The 21,578-nt window shown below is 45.4% G+C and overlaps 3 protein-coding genes across 22 annotated transcripts in view; 2 read left to right on the plus strand and 1 right to left on the minus strand.

Moving 5' to 3' along the window:
• UNC80 (unc-80 homolog, NALCN channel complex subunit) overlaps positions 1–11,129 on the plus strand; it is a 121,090-nt gene extending 109,961 nt beyond the window's left edge. For 13 of the 15 annotated variants that reach the window (XM_032693539.1, XM_032693545.1, XM_032693540.1 and 10 more), the window contains 4 exons: positions 4,809–4,890; positions 5,408–5,519; positions 6,697–6,908; positions 7,940–11,129. In XM_032693539.1, coding sequence (XP_032549430.1) covers positions 4,809–4,890; positions 5,408–5,519; positions 6,697–6,908; positions 7,940–8,215 — 682 coding nt within the window. In that variant the 3' untranslated portion in view covers positions 8,216–11,129. Of the gene's footprint in view, positions 1–102; positions 1,381–4,808; positions 4,891–5,407; positions 5,520–6,696; positions 6,909–7,939 lie in introns of those variants that run through there. The other 2 variants (XM_032693554.1, XM_032693553.1) reach the window with 2 other exon arrangements.
• Positions 11,130–11,555: 426 nt separating this feature from the next.
• RPE (ribulose-5-phosphate-3-epimerase) lies at positions 11,556–14,167 on the plus strand. The gene is made up of 6 exons (XM_032693575.1): positions 11,556–11,708; positions 11,826–11,905; positions 11,986–12,125; positions 12,684–12,818; positions 12,983–13,069; positions 13,502–14,167. The coding sequence occupies exons 1-6, from the start codon at positions 11,587–11,589 to the stop codon at positions 13,622–13,624; spliced, it is 687 nt and encodes a 228-aa protein (XP_032549466.1). The 5' UTR covers positions 11,556–11,586; the 3' UTR covers positions 13,625–14,167.
• Positions 14,168–17,921: 3,754 nt separating this feature from the next.
• Positions 17,922–21,578, minus strand: part of KANSL1L (KAT8 regulatory NSL complex subunit 1 like) — a 59,553-nt gene continuing 55,896 nt past the window's right edge. For 5 of the 6 annotated variants that reach the window (XM_032693570.1, XM_032693566.1, XM_032693571.1 and 2 more), the window contains exons 14-16: positions 20,294–20,429; positions 19,366–19,668; positions 17,922–19,270 (exon numbers count right to left, since the gene is read on the minus strand). In XM_032693570.1, the coding sequence (XP_032549461.1) occupies positions 19,420–19,668; positions 20,294–20,429 (385 nt within the window). In that variant the 3' untranslated portion in view covers positions 17,922–19,270; positions 19,366–19,419. Of the gene's footprint in view, positions 19,669–20,293; positions 20,430–21,578 lie in introns of all 6 variants that reach the window. The other variant, XM_032693568.1, reaches the window with a different exon arrangement.

Here is a 21,578-nt window from a genome sequence, read left to right on the forward strand (position 1 = left end):
TTTGTAATAAAGTAAGATGGACTGCGTGTCATTGAACATGTTTGAGGGGGCTAAAGAGAACAGAAATCATTCAGTCAGAGAACTTCCATGTTGTCCCTTCAGCAGAGCCAAAAACTTGCTACAGTTGAGGAGGATGAAGGAGAAGGTCCGTATCTGAGTTAAAGCCATGATGATACCAGGTTACATCAGTGTCGATTTTGAAATGTTTTGATTTTGTTAAGTCGAGGGGGAATCACTCCTAATTACTGTGGTGAGGCTGAGGAATGTGAGACAACTAAGTCAATAGATGAGTTTAAACACAATAATTTATTTTGAACCCTGAAATATAGTCAGTTGCACAATGGGTTCCTACTCATTCCTGTCACACACATTTTCTCTAGGGACCAGGGCACTATTCTCCACCCTGCCCTGTGGTACAGAGAGCTCCTAAGGCAAACTGGTTGGCAGATGTACTTGGAAGTCAGTTCTGCTGAGGTTTATTACCCGTTTCAAGGAGCAGGCACTAACGTCTGAAGGAGGGGCATCAGCACTGCAAAGCCTTAGAAGGAATGAAGACAGAAATACTGCAGATGTGTCTGAAAAGGCTAGCTTAGAACTCTGTGAGAAGGAAAGATGTTTCAACTGCGTCATTACATGTGCAAATTGGATTCCTCCTCTAAAGGACAGGATTAATAAGGCAGATGTTGTGGGAGCTCATTGTGCTGTGGGAATCATAGGACAGAATTAATTTGGTTTTACATTCAGAAACATTAGTTTTGAATAAAGCAGGCTTGAGGGTTTTTTAATGTAACTTTGATTTCGGCTGGAGCACAACAGTAACTGTTTAGGATCACCTTCTGAATTCAAAGCTGATGTTTAGTCATAACTGACAAAAAGAAATAAATCATATATACTGGGGACTAGACCGTTATGGAAGGTAGGAGTATTAAATAAGTTAAACAAATAGTGACAAAAATAAAAAAGACTAAAGTCTGTTTCCCTTTGTTCTATAGCAATTGAGCCAGCCATGTAGAAAAGCAGGGAAGACAGGAAGGGGAGAGCACTGAAGTGCTCAGACAGCATGAGGTACAGGGCTGAGGAGCATATGTGTCAAGCGTCGTGATCTGTTGTGGTTATAATCTGACAGAAGACGATATTTTCCCAAATCAGAAAGGAAGAAGAAAGAGAAGCCACTCTAGTGGAAATCTGTTGCACAAACATATTTCCCTGTGATGTTTGTCCTTGTGCCTACCTTGGCTTAATGGTGCCTAGTAAAAAAAAAAAATCAGAATGAATCCACATTGCCGGGGCAATCACAGCAGCAGATCTAAGCTAGCTAGGCTGGGATGTGTCTGGGAATACAATACATTTAACACATCCTCTGCTGCCTTTGTCCACTAACTCTCTCATTCATATGTCTTGGGACATAAACTGTGTATATTCCACCATGACGGTGTGGCAAGCATGTACATCTTTTTAACAGACATTTAAACTCCTTGCTTCCTTCGTCTCTGTTTTATTTTCTTCTTTCTTATCTTTTTTTTTTTTTTTTTAGCTGCATGGTTTCTTGTAATTCCTGAGCATCACTTCTTATGCTTGCCAACCTGACAAAGTTTATTTTGGCCTCCACTGTGTGACTGCATTGGCTGTCATTCCTTGTAGTCCTGGCAACATGCATCCACAAAGTTGGGTGTGTTAGATCTTTTGCTCACCTGTCTCTGACCTGTATAATGGGAGTAACATTATTGTGCAGATAAACCCCTGACAGAGATACTCAGAGAGTGACAGAGCATCTTTGTGTTGGGCAGAAAAAGGATGTAGCTTGTTATTCCAACTAAATCTGGCTTATATCCTGCAGAAAAACTATTCTTATCGATCACATTGCCACAGGAGGAAAAGGTACTGTCAGCTGACATGGCATTTGATTCAGTCTTGCTTGGTTGGGTCCTACGGGCTGCCAGAAAAACAGTGTATTCCTGGTCAGGTCTGGTAAACAAGGAGAGAAAGCAAAGGAGGGAGGGCAGACTGCACAGAGCCTGCCACACTGATTTTCACAGAAACAAGATCAGTAGTGCTGCTCTTTCGTGTGAAAAGAAACTCTCATAAACCCTCAGGATGGGAAAGGTTATAGCTGCAAATTCAGTAACTAATCCAAAATTTGTGATCTTTATGATTCTCTGTATTTCCTTCACCTCTTCAAAATTTGGGGATAGAAGTCAAAAAGGCAGCCATAGCAGGACTGTGCTATGCACAGGCAGCTCTGTGACACTCAGCTGCTCCCAGGTCCACCCTTTGCCTGCAATAGGTATCTGCAATTTCAGCTCCTAAGATCATCCCAAATTATTCCAATTTGTGTAGTGATTGAGTACTGGAAGGAGACATCCACCAGCTCACTTACTTCACTTATAAGCCAAGCTGAAAATCCCAGATTCCAGCAGGAAGACACAAAATCCAGACTTTCTTTTGCTCACCTACTGGTTGTTCTCAGTGCACAGTTACTCCATGGGAATAATTTTTTCCCTCATGTATAGCCTCTGTGCCTTCATGCAGTCCATGTACTTCATGCAGTCCTTTATCTAATGACTTTTTCAAAGTGTTTTCATAACGTGTGAACTGAGTTTGTTTTAGCACTGTAAACAGTGTTTTGTACTGAATATAACTGTAGTCTTTCTGCTACAGACATTTATGTCTCCTCACTCACAGAACTGAGTTACCTTTCCTTCATCAAGACCTTGTCTATCTAATTTCTACTTCATTCACATACTAGTAACTACTCTAAAAACTTCTGAAAATTCAGAGGAATAAGTTCTTATGTAATCCTAGAAAGAGAAGATTAAGGAAATACTCCAAGCTGTAATTTCAGGTAGTCTGGATCACAAATCTAAAGACTAATTAAGGTTCAGTCTCTTTGCTTTAATAAGGAGTGATGTGTTGCTTCTGGACCTACCAGTCATATGTGCTGCAGTTACTGTCTGGGTCAAGGTCAGTCCTACCAACAAGGAGTAACTCTGAGGGCTCTGCTTATCCCTAGGTGGGTGTTTGCATAATGCTTAGGATGTTTGGTATGTAAATCATGTCAATACCCTGTGGAAAAGCTGGGATATATGTTCCAGGGACTGGTGACCTCATCTGACGAGCCGTCTGAGGGAGAAAAGGACTCAAATACATCTTGTTGTTTCTGGCTCTGAGCTTGAAGAAGCTTTTCTTTTTTTTCCCAAGCCAGTTGCAGCTGTGGTGAGATTGCTGAGGGTATGTCCAGGACTATTACTAGTCAGACAACCAAAAGAGAAACAGCTTCAGGGTCCCAAGATATCTCTGTCCTTGAGGTTTCCCACTGTCTCCCCAGTAGAGCTGGTAGAAACACTTGGATATGGTTTAATGAAAACTCTTGGCTTTAGTTTAAATGATAAGGGAGGAAGGAATAGGATTTCCAGGTTGTGTAACCAGCCTTTGCCCCAAAGCAGAGCAGGAAGCCCTCACGTTCTGTTCCACCAGACCTTCTAAGGACAATCGATAACTTTTGCCAAAGCGACGAATGAGCTGCTCGGGACACAGAGCTCTTTAAGCCTCTCCACAGACATCCTTCATGTTCTGTCTGTCCCTAGGTTTGTCTTCTTCCTCCACTCCTGTATGGCCAGGCAATAAACCTTCACTCTGTTGGTTGTACTGAGCAATTCCAGGGAGATACAAGGGAAACATCTAGAGAAAAGAATGTTGTTTTCCTTTAGATTAATGCCGGCCAAAATCAAACTGGATTGCAGTCCTGAATCCTCGACAGTACGTACCAGATAGAGCTGGAAGTTGCTTAAATAGGACATGTGGCTCAGTGGATTCCAGTCTGGCCTAAGAAAGCAGCTGCCTGAGTTAGAAGAAGTCCATTTTAAATGTTAGTGGCTGTTGTGGCCATATGTCTCTCAGATGTAGTTCATTCAGCTAAAGTGTTTTGTGATTGCTAAATGACCAGTTTTTAACCGTTTGCAGGAATACAGTGCTTTAATAAAGATGAGAGGAGTGTGGTATTTTTATATTAAGTAGATTAAATGGTCAGTTGAATGACAGAATGAGATTGTAGCCAAGTATGTTTTATTGCTAAAAATTCTTCTACTGCAGATTTTTGGATATTTTGTACCAACGTATTTAAAATCAAAAAGCTGTTGTTTTTTATATACATATATATATATATATAATTTTTGTTCACTTGTCTTTTTTGTTCGTTAGCCATAAAAAGACTTAAGGCTGTAAGCGTTGAGTGTGGGGCCTTGTTCACATAACTCATGCATCCATTATGTGAATGGATCCTTTGTCACTTTGTGTTTGTTTTTTGTTTGTTGACTTAAATTGAAATTAAAACCAGATGATGAAATTGTGATGAGGCTGTGGAGTCTATTTGGGAGGAAAAAAAATAAGCTTTTACAACATTGTCCTTGAAAAAAGGAAAAGCAAACAAGGAGACTTTTGAGCTAGGAAGCTGATGTTCTTGCCTTCACTGATGTGGCAAAGGATGCAGAGAAGTGAGTGCTGCTCAATGGGATGCATCAATCAATGACTGAAAACTGAAATCTGCAGTTATTTATATTTAGATGCTACCTGTCTGTGGCCAAGTCCTGAATGCCATGACTCCACCTCCCACCCCTTCCTAAGCCCTGGAAGCCACAACCTAACAGACACGTCCCTCCCATCCTTCAAAGACAGTACTGCTCTTTGAAGTGACTGTGCCATTAGTGGTTGGTCGACCTATTTATTTATTTATTTTAGTCTCAGTTGCCAGGACACCTCCTAGTTATACAGGGTGCTTGTGAGCTTGGCCTAATACTGTCAATATCTAACAGGGTGGCAAGTGTGCAGAGTGAGCCAGGACAGCAGAACCTTCTTCTGCAGCAGCCCCTGGGGCGGAAGAGAGGCCTGCGGCAGGTGAGAACACAGAAATGCTGTCTCATTTGGGTTGGCTTTTCTTGTCTGTGTCTGTTTGGACACGATTTGTGGATGTGACTGTTTGGACATGTTTTGTGGATGTGACACGCCCCTTCTACCTAATTTGTGTTATACTAGTACAGTCCCTTAAGTCAGCAGGAACTGGAGCACAAGTTGTAGCTGTGACGTTGGACAAATCTTTAAGAGAGGAGGGATTTAAATTGTTTTAAATTCCTCAATCTTGTCCTCTGCAGCCTTTTTTTAAAATTATTATTATTAAATGACGGTAACACAGCCTGCATTGCATTACTTTCAGTGTTAAAACTAAAAAGGCACAAAACCCAGAGGTTCATATGAAGGAGATGTCTGAGCCATGGAACCCTTAAAACATGTGTTTGTTAAAAGTTGAGTGAATGGACATCTAAAGGAACAGACGATGATGATACGTTCTCCTTTCAGAGGAGCAGCTGTGCAATATGTGAACATACATCAGCTAACTCTCTCTCCCAACACTTAGCTTCGACGGCCACTGCTGTCACGTCAGAAAACTCAGACGGAGCCTCGGAGCCGTCACGGAGCGCGACTCTCCACCACACGGCGGAGCATTCAGCCAAAGCCTAAACCCTGCGGTAGGGCAGTGATGCATTCCCAGAACCAGCACTTCACACTGGAAACTAGAAAGTGCTGTGCTGTTGCTTTAACTTGAAGGTTGTTAGTAGCCTATATTAAAGTGAAGTCCTAGCAGTTTTATCCTTTTTCCTAATGAGTAGATTCCTTATCAGAAAATCACCCCCTCAAAACACTTTGATGGTTTCTCCAGTGATTTTCAAGGTGAAACAGGACATGGACAATGGACATGGACGATTATCTTGTCTCCAAGAGTTGTGGAGAATTTAGGGGGCAGGTATTCTGTCAGGATGCTTTGTCCAAAACCTCTAGATGTGCAAGTTTTGAAGCTGCTATTGAGAGCAGAAGAAAGAAGGATGTCCCATCATTCACAAGCTTAGATGTTCAGAGCTTTAAGGATTGTACATGGAAATGAATGTAGGACTGTGCCACTCCATGCTGTACATTTCCAGCAATCAGCACTGCCAAGCAGAGCAGGTGGCTGTATTCTGTACCATCTGAAGTGAGCTGTGAGCTTTGAAGGAAACATCTGGAAGAGCCAAGGTTGCTTGTGAACTTTCTGGGTTTCTAACAGCTCAGCAGGAGTGTTCTGGGGCAACAGCACTGCTGGGGATGTTTGAAACATAGAAGTTAACCCCAAGTAATTAAGAGCAGGAGCAGGGATATCAGGTTTACTGTTAGGTTTTTAGTCTAGCTATCTTCACCCTGTGCTCTTCTGTTAATGCTGGATATTGGACTTAGTCTGCAGGAATGGGAGTCTACAAGCTACACTTTTTTTTCTCAGATTTCCTGCAAAATCTCAGGCAATTCCCCTATATATTTGCATGACAGTTTTCCTTTTTTACTTGAGGGCAGAAATGCCTAACTCACATGGGAATTAAACTCAGTATACTCTTCTGGGATGGCAAGTTTTTATGGGTGGTATTGTCTCACCAAGCCATGACAAAGACAGGTGTGCTGGCCAGACCTCAGGAGATCCCCGACTCTTTCTGTGGCTGTAGAAAAAGTCCAGGGTAAAAGGCTTTCAGATTAGATGTCAATTTGACAGGTTATAAAGATGGAATGAACCATGAATCCTGTCTTAATTGTAAAAACTCCAGGGATTATCTCTTGTCTTTGCTTGTTGTGTTTTTCTTCCCAAATGTTAACCCTCGATCCTCTGGGCTCTGTTCCCTTCAGCGGAGCAGAAGCGGTCGGTGACGTTCACTGAGGCCCCGCCTGAGGCTCCCCCCGCCTGCCCTGGGGACACTCTGGCTCTGGTGGCCCAGCAGATGGGCTGTGGCCACAGCAGCCCCCCAGTGACCAGCGAGCAGGAGCTCCTCAGCAAGCCCGTGCTCACCTCCTCCCCTGCCATCGTTGTCGCTGATCTCCACAGCCAGGCCACCAGCCAGGTACCGTGACTGAGAGGTTTGTGGTGTGGGTCTGTCCCCCTTGCTCCACCCGAGTCATGTGGTTACAGCACTGTAATGAAAGCTGGAAGGAGAGGGACGGCAGCAAACTCTCCTGGGTGGCTGTTTGCTGTCCCACCCCCTGCTTCTGAAAGCCATTCCCTTCTAGATCTGTGCAACTATTCCTAATTTGCAGATATATTTCCTGCATCTTCCTTTTCCATCACAGGTCCTTCTGGACCTGCTCACCAGTGCAAGCTTTCCTCAACAGGTTTTGCAGGTTATTCCCTGAGAGATGCCTCCTTAGGGGAGGACTCCTTCAAAAGCCTCAGGACTGTTTTAGCGAAAGCATACACTGCAAAAAAGGAATTGCTTGTCTAACATTTTTCTCTGTTGGACACCACTGAGGACAGTGCAGGGACAATCTCAGTCATCCCTTCAACACACCAGTGACATTGAGATCAATTCTATATGCCCAGATATCTTTTGGGGCTGTGTCCTTTGCCATGAACAAAAGAAAGACCCCTGTCTTCAGAATCACAGAATGGATCTCAGAAGGGTTTGGAGTGGAAGATCATCTCATTCCAGCCCCCTGTGATGGGCAGGGACACCTTCTACTAGACCAAGCTGCCCCAAGCCCCATCAAACCTGGCCCTGAACACTTCCAGGGATGAGGCATCCGCAACTTTGGGCAACCTGTGCCAAGGTCTCACCACCTTCACAGGGAAGAATTTTTTTTCTAATATCTAATCTAAACCTACTCTCGGTTTGAAGCCATATATTAAAACAGATGAAATAAGGAAGTGTTGATGACTGAAATCAGATAACTTTTCTGATAATTTCTGCAAATTTGATTCACCAGAAAAAATATATCATTGTCAGGGGTATAATTTTAATGGGTTTATAATCTGCAAATACCTGGCCCTTTATGGTAAAATCTATTTCTGTACGAGAAAATATTTTATAGATGTTCCTTTGCTTTTTTTGCCCCCTCCCTCCCACTTTCTCTCTGCCTGACCACCAGCTCTCCTCAGTTGCAGAGCGAGGCACTCTCTGCTGAGAAGGAGAAGGAAAAAGAGGAGGGCCTGGAGTCCTGGCCAACAACAGCACAGAGCACCCCACCCACCCAGCTCTCTGACACCGAGGACTATGCTGGCCTCGAGACCACCAGCTTGCTGCAGCACAGGGACACTGTCCTTCACATCAGTGAGGACAACGGGATGGAGAACCCCTTGCTGGCCACTCACTTCAGCTTCACACACGTGGAGCTCGGGGAGACGGACGTCGATCTGGATGAATCTCATGTTTAACTCCTGGGGAAGTGCCGTAGTGGGAGGAGGAAGAGAAAGTGCACTTTCTCCTTAGAATTCACTGCTGACTAGTAATTAATTAAAACCAAGAGCACTTTATTATCCTTAATATAAGAAAATGGCTATCAGTAGGTTGCTATAGACTGGCAAGTCTCTGTTTGTGAAATCTGTTTCAGTTCAGGGCAAGACCACAAGATAAGAGAATTTGTACTGAATTCTCAGGGTAGGGGTGTGTAGCCAAATGTCCACAGAGCCTTGATCTGGCAGTTGTGTACTATGAGCAGCAGCCTCGTGGGTAACAGGCTGTTGGACTGCATGAGACAGAAAAGCCTCTTCTGTGATTGTGCCCAATATTTATTTTTGTAGTGTTTTTGAGAGGGGGGCTATATAGCAGCTGAATCCAAGGCTCTTACACCTTGGTACTGACAGTGAAAACACTGACAGGACCAATCTAAAGCTTGATTTTCACAAGCTTGGGACCATTGTTTCTAACTTGCAGAGCAACGATAAGCACTAGGAAGCAATTAGACTTTTTTTTTCTCCTTTCTGTTGGCCCTGCAGGCTTCAGTTCAGCTTACTTTTGTCTGTTAGTTTCATCCCACTCTGTAAGATATTGCCTTTGTGCTACAAAAATATTTGCTCTGTAAAACTGAATACAGTACATTCCATAAGCAGGAATGCACGTGCTGTGCACAGATACAGATAGGCAGGGGCTGCGTGATCTGCAGCCCACACTGTCCTGCTTAAATGTACTGAGCAATTCATCTCAGCAGCTTAAAAAGAACCCCAAGAAACTGCATGGTCCCAAGCAACTGCTCCACTGATGCTGTTGGATGTACTTAGATAGAAGGATTTGAAGTAAATATTTATATATGGTATTTTCATGTTCCTATATATAAAAATATATATATATATATACACATTGTAAACGAAAGATGGCTATTCCAGGGCAGAAAACTTGATGAAAGAATCTATTTTTGGCATGTTGAGATTGTATTTAAAAAGGCTACATTTTATGTATGTAATGATCATGGATGCAAGTGTTAAATATGTGTATGTAACATTTACAGAAGGGGAAGATCCCGAGGGGGATCAGCTGAAGTCACAGCTGAGTTATGGGCTCTGCTGCAGTATCATGGAATTATACTGAAATGTGAATTAAGCCATTGGCTACCGACAGGCAAACTGCAAAACAGCTGTGAAACAAACCATGAAATCATCAGCAATGCCCGAAGTTACCCTCTGCTTTGGGAATCGTACACTGCCTTTTTCAGCTCATGTTAGAAGAACTGGGGTTTATAATTGTGGCATTATTGTGCAGAGGAAAATGTTTTGGATCATCCTGAGAGTATCTAAAACACGCTAATTACCAGTTTGGCTCCTGAAGGCTTGTCATTTGGACACACACATGATAAAACGGCCTTAGGAGGGAAAGATATCCTGCCAGCCATTTCCAAAGAAAGGACTTGCATCTCTCCTTAACAACTCTGAAGTAGCTGTTAAAACACAGCCACACGAAGGGCTGCCTTGCTGCTGTAGTGCAGCACGCAGATTTTACTGTGGCTTGGAAAATTAACCACGCACCTGGCAGCAGGTTTCAGCCTGTGGAAGCCTGTGGAGCCTCAGGCTGCACTGCCTGGCATTTGCCAAATGCTCAAATTTGACAGGAGCTGTGCACACCAGTCTGGAGATTGAACTCTTGCCTGCATTAAACCTCTGAAGAGAGTGAAGGCCATCTTTCTCCAAGGTGCTTAGCATGCTCTGCTGCCACTGCATTGGTGAGAGATGGAGGCTCTCAGCCCTCTTGGGAAAAGCAGAGCTGAAAAAGCAACTATTTTTATAGTGCAGCATATATATCCCGATATATATGGGGATATATAATGTACAGGTGGTGTACCAATGCAGCTCCCAAGGGTACCTGGTTTTCTAAGAGAGGTGGTTGGGTGGAGGTGGCAGTGCCCCGTTGTACGTCCTGAGCAACAAACTGCTTCCTCTGCTGACCAAAACGTGCCGTACTGCTTCTTATCTCCGCAGTGCACTGGAGCCAACGCCAGGTACCTGTAGGAGACTGCTTTGGATTAGCTCCTAGCTCAGAGTCACTCCAAGCAATTGCTGAACTTCAGATGATAAGTGTTATTATTAACAGTGACGCACAAATGAGGAAAAACATAGCTTCACTTTCAAGTCCCAAGGTAGGCTGGGTCACTGGCAGTCATGGGGAGGAGAGCTTCAAACGTGAGCTGAGACACAACACATAGAGAATTCATGGTGCACTTTATGGCATGACCTTTCCTGCTGAAAATGAGAAGGAAGCATCAATGAAAAGTAGAGGCCTCACCACAGTACTCTATTTTAGCAATGACAAAATTACTGTGATTTGCTTCATTTAATTCAGTGTATGTAATAACTGTTTCAAGTTTCCATTGTCTCTGGTGAATCCACAGTAGTAAGCCATAGCAAGGACTAAAATGCCTATTTTTAATGTCTACCCTGCTAGAAATCAATGCAGCTTATAAATGACATAATCTCTAATTTAGTTTTATCCAGGTGGCCAGGCAACTGGCTTTGGTTTTGTGGGATGGCTGCTGAGAGACGGCACAGACACGCAGGCCCATTAGCCTGATTTGTCATGTTTTACTGTCACATCGGTTGCCCTTCATGCTGTCCTGATGAGGTGCATACAAAGTACTCTAGCTGGTTTGTGCTTTCCTTCCGTCTCTCTGTACCAGAACTGGTGTATTTCCTCTGTGAAGACAAACGATGCTGCTTTACATAGTGTTAGAGGCCTTAAGCGCATGTCGTGTTCAGCAATGTCCGGCTGTGCCTGTCTTGTCCGTGTGTCGGTCGGTCCCGTTGCCTCAGCATTTTATGCAAACGTTGCCCCGAGGGCTAAATACAAAGGAGTGACGGCAAAGGACAGAGTTCTGTGTTTGAGCCTCTTGCGCAACACGGGCGGTCTCTCTCTCTTTCTCTCTGAAAGGCTTCGATACGCGGTTTTGTTCCAGGATACCGACAGCATTTGTTAAAATTTACCCGTCAGCTCCCGGTACTGGCGCAGGGGGTGCCGCGGGAAGGGTCTCTGCCCTCCCCCGTTCCAGCGTGGGGCTGGAACTGTCTTTGGGGCTGACGAAATACACTTCACTGGGAACTGTAAACCACTCAGACCAGGGTTGTTATCATTGCTCCTCTCAGTCTGGGCCCGCGGGTTGCAGTCGGGAAGAGTCCAACCCGCTCAAGCCGCCCCCTGCGGCGCCATTTGTGTCCCTCAGCGCGGGCGGAGCTGCGGCCCCGAGATGGCGGAGGCACCGCCCCACCCCTGCCTCCGCCAGCCCGCCCCGCCCTCCGTCCCGGCAGCAGCCGCGGCCGCAGTGATGGCGTCAGGGTGCAGGATCGGGCCGTCCATCCTCAACAGCGACCTGGCGGCGCTGGGCGCCGAGTGCAGCCGCATGCTGGACTGCGGGGCCGACTACCTGCACCTGGATGTAATGGACGGGTAACGCCGGGGGCGGGCGGGACGGGACAGGGGCGCGGGGGGCGGGCCGGTCCGCCCGCCCCACCCGGCCGCCCAGGGTAACCTGCGGGCGGGCGCGTCTCTCTCTTCGGCCCCAAGACACTTCGTCCCGAACATCACCTTCGGCCACCCCGTCGTGGAGAGCCTGCGCAAGCAGCTGGGCCAGGAGCCCTTCTTCGGTAAGGGCCGGGGGCTGCGGGGCGCTGCCCCTCCGGCAACGGGACCCGGCCCCAGCTCCCCGCTCGCTCCCCTCTTCCAGACATGCACATGATGGTGGCCAGGCCGGAGCAGTGGGTTAAGCCCATGGCAGTCGCTGGCGCGAACCAGTACACCTTCCATCTAGAAGCGACGGACAATCCCGGGGCGCTGATAAAGGACATTCGAGAGAATGGGATGAAGGTGAGGGGAGCACGGTCTGCACTCGGCGTAATGAGCAGCCACCTTGCTGGCAGGTTCTCTGGTGACCAGTGAATCTATGTCGGGGGAGGTGTAAGTTGGATATTAGGAAAAGTTTCTTCATCCAGGGGGTGTTTGGGCAGTGGAATAGGCTCTCTGGGGAAGTGGCTATGGCCCCAAGTCTGGCAGAGCTCAAGGAGCACTTGGACAATGTTCTCAGGCATATGGGATTGTTGGGGATTGTCCTGTGCAGGGCCAGGATTCGGACTCAGTGATCCTTGTGGGTCCCTTCCAGCTCAGGATATTCTGATTCCATGATTCTATGAAAAGCTAATTGTTGCCATTTCAGGTGGTCAGACATTGGCACTTGCAGCCCTAACACTCAGTGCATGAAGTCAGTCTTCAATTTCAGTGAAGAGAATCGGGAATCTTTACCTAAACCAGCTTGTTCTTCCAGAGCTTAGACAGACACACAGTTACTTTCCTAGGAGTCTGTACTGAGCTCAGGCCAGCATTGCCATCATCCTAAGGTGCACTTGGATTTTTCTTACCTCCCCACAGGTTGGCTTGGCCATCAAGCCTGGCACTACAGTTGAACACTTGGCACCTTGGGCCAATCAGATAGACATGGCTTTGGTGATGACAGTAGAACCTGGGTTTGGAGGGCAAAAATTTATGGAAGACATGATGCCAAAGGTAAACTACGTTTCTCTTTCCTTATTTATTGAGCTAAAAGCTAACTAACAGTATGGAGTGTAGTGGTGAAGTAAATAAACCTTGTCTAGATGTGTAAGAAACTGCATGAGATGGTGGTAGCTCAGTGTGGATCTCAGTGCCCATCTTTTTATATGGTTCCCCAGGTTCAGTGGCTGAGGACACAGTTTCCCTCCTTGGATATAGAAGTGGATGGAGGAGTAGGGCCTGACACTATCCATAAGTGCGCAGAGGTAAGAGGTCGCAGCAGAGTACCATTCTCAGTCACTATGCTAAGACACTTGATCAGCTCCCAGAAAATGAAGCTTTGGAGGAATTTTGACTGTTAAAGTTTTCAGAGAGAACACACTTAGGCACCTAATATAAAAATCTACTTGGGGTCTAATCTTTTGTGTTTTCTTAGTAGTGGCTACTGAAGCCTCCCCTAAGCTAGAGAAGTTGTTTGTTTCTTGTGTGTTCAGGTAAATAGGAGCAATGATGAAGAGAGAGGGGGGAAGAGCTGTCTTTTCTAAACCTAATTGGGTGTTGGTAGTTGGAAGTATGTCACCTGTGTCCCAGAAGTAGCGCTTGTTTGCCACTAGCCCAGAATTCAGTACCTCCTTAAGTGCTTTACAAGAGGAAAACTGTAAGCCTGTTCCACTGAATGGGTGTCCCATGTCTTTCAGGCAGGTGCCAATATGATTGTGTCTGGCAGTGCTATTATGAAGAGCGCAGACCCGAGGTCTGTGATCAATCTGCTCAGGAATGTGTGTTCAGAAGCAGCTCAGAAGCGCAGTCTGGATCGATGAGACCTGCCCCAAGCCGTGTTCAAGAAGGCTCTGGGCATGCAGGAGAACCCTTGTTTCTCATGTGCAAGGGAGAGCTGGATGAACACTAATCACAGAAGCTTGTTGCTGCTGAACAGAGGAGTCATTCCTTCACTGCAATGAAGCAAGCAGCAGTGGGAAACGTTGTGCCTGCCTTTCAGGGTTGGAAATGCAATGGTTTGAGCCTGTCTCTTGATTCTGTGGAGGCTAATTTTATAGCACAAGCTCTAATGCTGACTGGATTGACTTACAGTCAGTTTTTTGCTTGCTAGAAGAGTGTAGCATTGCCACAAGCGATCTGTCTTGTGGAAGACTCTTAATCAAACTGCCTTCTGCTGTGTCTGTATTTTGTCATTTGATCTGTGCATTCCTACAAAACTTTTCCACTACTGCATTAAAACGCCACTTCCTTGGTGCGGTAAGTCTCCTTTAAGCTGACTGTCACAAATGACTGGGTTTGGGACTAAGGTTGGGGAAATTGCAGTCATAAGAGGGCTAAAAAAAAAATCCCAGTGATGCCAGAAATATCCTTGTGCTTTGCCTTTATCGAACAAGTCAGTGCAGCATTTTTACCAGGTCACAAAGTGGGGAATATCTTCTGTATCTTCTCATTTAGCTTTCAAATAGCCAGTTAAGACAGCAGTGTCTGAAATTCCAGGAAGCAATGAGTTTCCATGGAAGAACATTGCTTTAAAACCGTTCAGATAGTTAAAAACCTTTCTCTTGTCCCACAGCTTCCTTGGTTTATGTGCCTGAGTAAACCATTAAGGTGGTGACCTACAGAACTGATACTGCTGAAGTGATATGTAGGTTGAAATGTCTGGAGATGGCTCCGTAAAAAACCTTGTGGAACCACATAGTTCTCAGTCCTTCCGTTGGCTGTGCCCACTTCACAGACTGGCCTGTCTGGGTACATGAAAGGAGAGCTGCAACACACCAGAGGAAGACCTGAGCAGGCCATTTTTACATAGACCTGTCTCCCATAGCTCCACTTAGGATTGTTGACTCTTTAATATTTTGTGGTTTTCTGCGTGGTATTTTTCCCTTTAAGTTGTAATTACAGAAGGGTTGCAGTCTGCTCTCCCAGGGGCCCAGGCCAGGAGGCTCCCATTTCCACAGGCCCAAAGTCAGGTGTGTTGTCCTTGTAGCAAAGCTGGGCAGGTGTCACCTGGCAGCTGCTGAGGGCAGTGCTGGAGCTGGTACACCCCTTCTCCTGAGCCCAGAGCCTGCAAGGTGCCCCACAGCAAGGGCCACTGCCCTTCTTAAGGAGGAGTGAGGGCTAGTTCAGACAGTCTAGACAAGTGTCTCAAATGGCTGAACTGCATCTTTTTCCTGTGTGGTTAATTGTGGTTTAGGTGAACAAATGTTGCTTCCTGTTTCCACTTGCAACCCCATTTGGGAACTAGCAGAGTTGTCTGGACATACTGCACTGAGTGATCTTTCAGAAGAGGCTTGCCAAAAGCAGGCTTGGCTAGGAAAGGCAAGTCCAAGGCCTATTGGGTGTGTAAGAGCAGCTTAGCTGTGCTTCTAGAAAGAACCAGCATTGAGTTTAATGTACATGCATGGACAAACAGTCACAGCTCTGGTAGGTAAAATGCAGGCTGAGCACCCACCAGCTACGAAAATGCTAGTTCAGGATGTGGAGTCTGGCTTTTCATGCTGTTGAAAGCAGTAGAACAACAGCTGTACTATCCTGGCTTCCTGCAGTTGAGTGTAAACTGGATTGAAAGCGTAATCAAAGTATTTCTGCTTTTTATCCTAAATAATGTGGGGGGAACACCCAAGTTGTGCTAGTTAATTGATGGTACTAGGTTTTGTGGAACCTAGTATGCTTTCACAGGTTGTAGCCATGTCTTTGTCATTGTTTTAAAGCTGGCAGTTTGCACTTGCGTTGACTCTCAGGTTAGGAGTCTTGTGGGAGAGAGACATTACACACACAGAGTATAATTACTTAATTGCTTCTGAGTCCCACCCAGATGGGTTTATGCAGCTAGCTCCTGCTGCAGTAGCTTTTACACATCTCAGGTTGAAGGTGTTAGTGACCACATTCATGGAGTAACAGTAATGAATGATTCTTGAATGTCCTTTAATGCTTAAAGCTGTTTCAAGTTTCTTTCCTCTGTACATTTACAGAAGTAAAGTAAAGTTCAGGTCTGTTCAGGCCTGCCCTCCTGTTCTCAGGAGGGCCTGTCACAGACCCAGGGACTGGAACCAAGTGCCCACATGAAAACCCAGCAAGCTGCTTGCATGGTCTCCCCGGGGCCAAATAAACCCCAGGCCCACTAGGTTGCAGAGCTCTGTTAAGGGAGAGCACAGCCTGGTGGTATTGAGGCACATGGTCTAGAGCAGTCCAGGGGGGTCTGACAGCACAGGTCTGTCTGTACTGGAAAACAGGATGAAAGCAACTCTGACAGAGCCAAGTCAGGCTGGGCTTGGACACATCCTGCAGAGGGTACACCCACAGCCCTGGGCAAGATAAAACACTGCAGGAGACACACACTGGGTGTAATTTTAATACGGTCAAGTAGTTTGTATTTGTACTTACATTCCATTAAGGTCCTGGATGCAGAGATGAAGCATTTAAACCCTCATAGCAACAGGGAGCAGAACGTAAGTGGCCTTAATAAAAAATCTCAATGGCACATGCTAAATTAAGCACAGGGGAAATGCCTTTGTGCACCCCCTCTTTCTTGGTTGGGGGGGGCTTCCTCCATTATATTTAAGCTGGTATTTCACAGTCAGCCTCTGTAACACCTTCAGCCACAGCACTGGGAGCAACACTGACAGCTGTTTTGATAGATAAACAACCAAAGACAAACAGGTTGGGTTTTGTTTCTGGTTTTTTCTGTTTAAAACTTTGAAAAGGAAAGAAAACAAGAAGGGGGTTCCTACACATTTTGTGGCTTCAAGGATGAGCCTGGCCCTGAGCTCTCAGCCCATTCCCACCACCACCAGCAGCTTCCTCACCACACCTGCATTCAGGTAAAACTGAGCTGTCTGGAGGTAGGAGCCCAGTTCTGCTTGAAAAAGGGCTGCAGGCAATAAACCACTATACCAGTGCTGATTCCAGCTGCATACAGCATATGGAAAGAAAATGAAGAGGGGCTGGTCCTGGGACCACGTTGAGTTAAGTAAGTTTTCTAACCCTGTCCCAGTAGTGAAATGGGGCTACTGAAAAATCAGGTGCTGATTTTGCTCCTGGCTGGAGCAGAGACGCAGTGGAGACAGAGAGGGCAGGGCATAGGTCTGCTGCAAGGTGGCAGATGAGTAGAGGTGCCACAGGTGAGGAGCATGGCCTAAGGCTTTCCAAAAAGTATCTCGTCTGCCATATGCACACAGGATTGCCCACCTTCCCCTGCCAGAGGGAGGGACCTCCAGGTGGGCAAGTGCTGGGGGAAAGCAAATACAGCCTGTTCCTGGCCACCCTCCCCAATGGCTCTTGCCAGCACGTGCATGTGCTGCACACCTGATGGCAGAGCCCTGCATGCCACCACTGTGTGGGGTAGCACTGTGAGCAGGAGGAATGGCTCTGGCACCGTGCTCTAGCTGTGCAATGCTCAGGCAGCAGCTGCTTTAGCCCTCACCTGGAATGACCCAGCAGCCACACAATGGTTTGGCAGCCAGGATCTGAACCACAGATCCTGTGGACACTCTACAGGTCCCCAGGCTGACCAAACAGGAATCCAGCTCCTATCCTATGGGGGGGGGGTTACCTCTTTTTTGCCCCCTTTTTAACACCCTTCCCACCCTCCAATCCAGAAAAACACCCTCCTCTCTTTCCTTCCCTTAACATACTGGATTGCATTTCCATTTCCTGCAGCACCTTCAGGAGATGGAGGGCAGCTGGCTGGCTGGTTTACTTGCTGTGTCCCATTTTTTGAAGTGCAGGAACTCCTCCTACTGCCTCAGGGATCAGACAGCACAGGGAGTCCTGACCTTACAACAAAGCTGGGTGAGAGCTGGTTCAATCAGGCTTCCTAACAAATGGATAAAGGTATGGAAAAGACCTGCAAAGCATCTGAGACACATACCTTTCAGAAACCTTTTCCCAGCAGCAGATGCTCATGCAGGGCAAGAGACAGGGCAACATCCAGCTTAGTACTGAGGTGCTGAGGGGGCCCTTGGCCCCACAGCACCAGCACAGCCTCAGTACCACAGCAAAGCTACAGTGGGGTTGTAAAGTCATCTGTGAGCCAAGCAGGGCTCTGTGCCAAGAGGAAGCACTGCTGCTGCTACTTCACTTCTAAAAAGCCATCAAATTCAGACTATATACAACATATATAGAAATAACTTTTAATTAAAAAACCAACCTTGCATCAAAGATTATTGTATCAGACATTGAGGCAAGATTCAAGTTTAAGACAAACCAGTGTTAAAAAAGTGTTTAAAAAAATAATCAGAATGTGCAATAAACTACAATGTAGCAATAGGTTGTAGTGTTGAAACTTTACTGAACTGTTTGCAGATGCCCAGTGTATATTTGCTGTCATTTTGACCAAAAAAAAAATCAACACTAAAACTGGGTCATCTGTCCAGTGCCATTCCAGATATTACACGTGGAAGAAAACTGCATAAAAACAGACTCCTATTAAACTGTCTTCAACTGTCCTACACAGAAAAACATCCTATTGATGGATTATACCTACATTCAATGTGTAATCTTTGTTAATACCTCCTGGGATTGCAGATACATTCCAAACTATGCTATTTAGATGCAAGTTTAAACAGCTTGCCTTTGTTTCCTCACTGTGAGTGTGCTGGGAAATGAAAAATTATCCAGAATCACAGTGGAAAGCTTTGGGGCTTTTTTTTTTATTGGTCTTCTAGACATCAATCATCTTTTCCTTTCCAGCTAGTCACCAAATGTTGGCATACTTATGAGACTCTTACAAGGCACTATACAGAAATTGTAACAAGACTTTAAACATATTAAAGCAAAGTATTATGAGCCTCATTAGCTACTGAAGGGCTAAGAAGTAAGGTGACTCAAACCACAGTATTCCAAGAGCTGCATCACTGATTTGACTCAACACCTCTTTCCTCCTCTCTCTCCCTCCCCACACACCCAAAGCAGAGACCCTACTTTCTGGGTAGCAGATAAATTGACTATGGAAAAACAGTGAGCTATTTCTACCTTATTGCTTGAGGACATAGATATGAAACATGCCCCGTCACTACTCAGAGCTGAGTACAGATTTTAAGCCAGATGCAAGACTTCCATATGACCTGCTTTGAACTGCTGGTTCTCACCTACCATTACCTTACACGTGCAGTTAGAGAGACAGGTTTTTGCCCCATGGTCATGCCACAGAGGAAAGTAATCTGAGGCTATTGCTTATCCCCTCTATTTTCAAGTAGTTTTTCTGTGTTCAATTTAAGTTGTTGGCTAAGGTAGGCAGCATCTCCTGCTGCACCAGTCCACTAGAACCAGAAATGCATTTGAAAACAAACAAAACAGAAAAGGATGATTATTGACAAATGTGACAATATGACAACAGACAGTGAATGGTGCCAGCAATTTATGTGTGCCCACTCGCGACACTGGGAATATTAGACTTCCAGCTTGAAATAATTACTTTCTCTTGGGGTTCAGGAAGAAGAAAGTGTTGTCTTTGGGATTTATCCTGCCTGTTACAAAGCAAGAAAGAAAATATATTATATGCAGCTAACACAAAGGTTTTGAATTGTGCTGTCATATGCTGTGTGAATGAGAGAGATTTTACCTTACACTTTTCTCCACCTTAATTGGCTTTCTTAATGAACCACATTATTCCCTGTCACCTTTGTTTACTTGTACTGTTGCTTCCCAGGCAAATGTTTTTGCAGTCTTCTGACTCTTGGGTAGATTGTTTTCTTGGTGGATGGCCATTGTCTGGCAAAGCAGTGGGTGTGCCCAGAGCGCAGGGAGAGTTGCTGGGGAAATCTGCACTTGACATTTCAGCCTCATTTGTTACTTGATCTTGGCATAGTAAAGCTTCTACCTCTTCATCTTTTAGTGGAAAAACTCGAAGTTCCCACAGCCCAGACTGAAAGGAAGCAGAAGCGTAGGAGTGAGGATGGAAAAAGAGGGAAAGAGGGAAAAAAGGGATTTTAGTTGAGTCTGAACTGATTAGCTCTGTGCAGAATGATCTGCTATCAAGTTACAAATGAGTGTCTTTCTTTACAATGTTTGCAGGGCTCTTCAGCTAAAGAATACAACACTGCTAGGCACCAGCTGGCAATGTAAGCTGGCTACATAAGGGTTTGAACTATTAACAGAGCTACCATTGAATTGGCATAGTACAGGAAGGGGGAAGCTCTTTTCCACAGTGCCAGACCCATCAGGATACCTGACTCTGTAACCATCAGGCCTGTCTGGAACCCTCACCAACATCCTTGAAAAAAGATCCAGCCTGAACCCAGTCCTGCCATATTTGCCTCAAAAACATATGCCCTGTGTAATGAGCAATGAAATTATTACCTGTTGACAGGTTAATTTAAAAAGCACAGCAATCTTGTTCTAAACAGCAGCACTACATTCAGTACACGTAAACTGGGGTGACAGCCCGAGTTTCTGATCAGTGAGACAGGGGAGTATGTTCAGGTTCTTTGTTTTATAGTAGGGAGTCATCACTGACTTGTCCAGACCTGGAAACTATTGGAAGCACCCACCTTCGCTTCCTGGCCCTCCCTGCAGAGTGGCGCCATCCCTGAACACACAGAGCTGTGGGCTTCCAAAGGGTCGGGAGCAGGGTCAGCAGCACACTGGTCTTGGCTGTGTCGGCCGTCAGCATTTTTGCTGTAAGATCTAGTGCAGGATAAGAAACGAGTCTTAATAACTACTCCCTGTCCTCTCACATTGCCAGGAATGGTTCAGGTTTTCTTTTCAAATTGGTCGGTTTCTCCATACATGCTACCTATTGCTTGTTTAAATCAAAAGAGCAGATGAAAACATATGTGGTTCTTGACAACCCTCTTGTCTGGAGCCAAAGTGTGGAGGAGCTAAGTGGACAAAACAGGGCTGGGACAGGCACACCCTGTCTGCAGACAGCTGGTGGCTGGTCACTCCTGTGCCTTGCTCCACACGCTCACCAGAACTGTGATTTTGGACAAGAGAAGTCAGTGAGCCATGGGCTCTTTCCACCTGGGAGAACACAGCATCATGTGCAGGAGCCTGCAGAGTCCAAACTGCACCGTCAGCAGACTGAGCCAATGCAACTTGAGAGGCAGCAGCAGGTCCTTGGGCTCCCCCTTCTCTCCTCTGCTCTGGACTCAACTCCAAAGCAGTCAAGAATTAAACAGGATTAAAAATTTTGACCTTGCCTTTAATACAAATTTGTACTAGATATAAAACAGTGGCACGCATCTGAAATGCCAGGTAAAAGCCCGACCTTGCTCACATCAATGAGCAGTTTTACTTCTGAATTCAAGTAGCACTAAGATTTCACCAAGAAGTTCATAGTTTCAAAATTAAGGTACATACAGAACTTTTTATTTTTCAATATACTTTCTAAAGTTGGGGTCTTTTTATGTTCAAAATTGCTTAAAATAGAATTTCTTAAGATGGTTTTGCTCTACTTTTCTCCTGCATTAAAGAAAGCTATCTTTGCATATTTATTCCTAGTGTCATGGTTCACTTTCATCCAAGAGTAGACACAAGCCTATGACAAAAAGCAGAAAATGTTATCTCAGCATTTACAGGATGCTTCAGATTCTGAAGTGATTTTTGGGAATCATCTTCCCAGCGCCAAACTGCAGATACAGCTTTATGACGTTCACTCTGATATACACTACTTTTTGAAAGACTTAGTGGTTATATTTAATTCTGTTGAGTTCTGCACCAAATGGCAAACCTGAGAGAATGAACCATTCACACAATGACTTTTTAAAGCGTAAGGTCCCTGGCATACTCCAGGACCCTTCAATAATGTCTGAACGCAGTGGACTTTCATCTGAG

The sequence above is a fragment of the Chiroxiphia lanceolata genome, chromosome 7, assembly GCF_009829145.1.
Source record: "Chiroxiphia lanceolata isolate bChiLan1 chromosome 7, bChiLan1.pri, whole genome shotgun sequence".
Classification (NCBI taxonomy): Eukaryota; Metazoa; Chordata; class Aves; order Passeriformes; family Pipridae; genus Chiroxiphia; species Chiroxiphia lanceolata.

Coding starts and splice junctions, on each gene's coding strand:
- RPE (XM_032693575.1), top strand. CDS start 11,587: ATGGCGTCAGGGTGCAGGATCGGGCCGTCCATCCTCAACAGCGACCTG. Junction 11,709..11,825: donor CACCTGGATGTAATGGACGG/GTAACGCCGGGG, acceptor TTCGGCCCCAAG/ACACTTCGTCCCGAACATCA. Junction 12,126..12,683: donor TTCGAGAGAATGGGATGAAG/GTGAGGGGAGCA, acceptor ACCTCCCCACAG/GTTGGCTTGGCCATCAAGCC.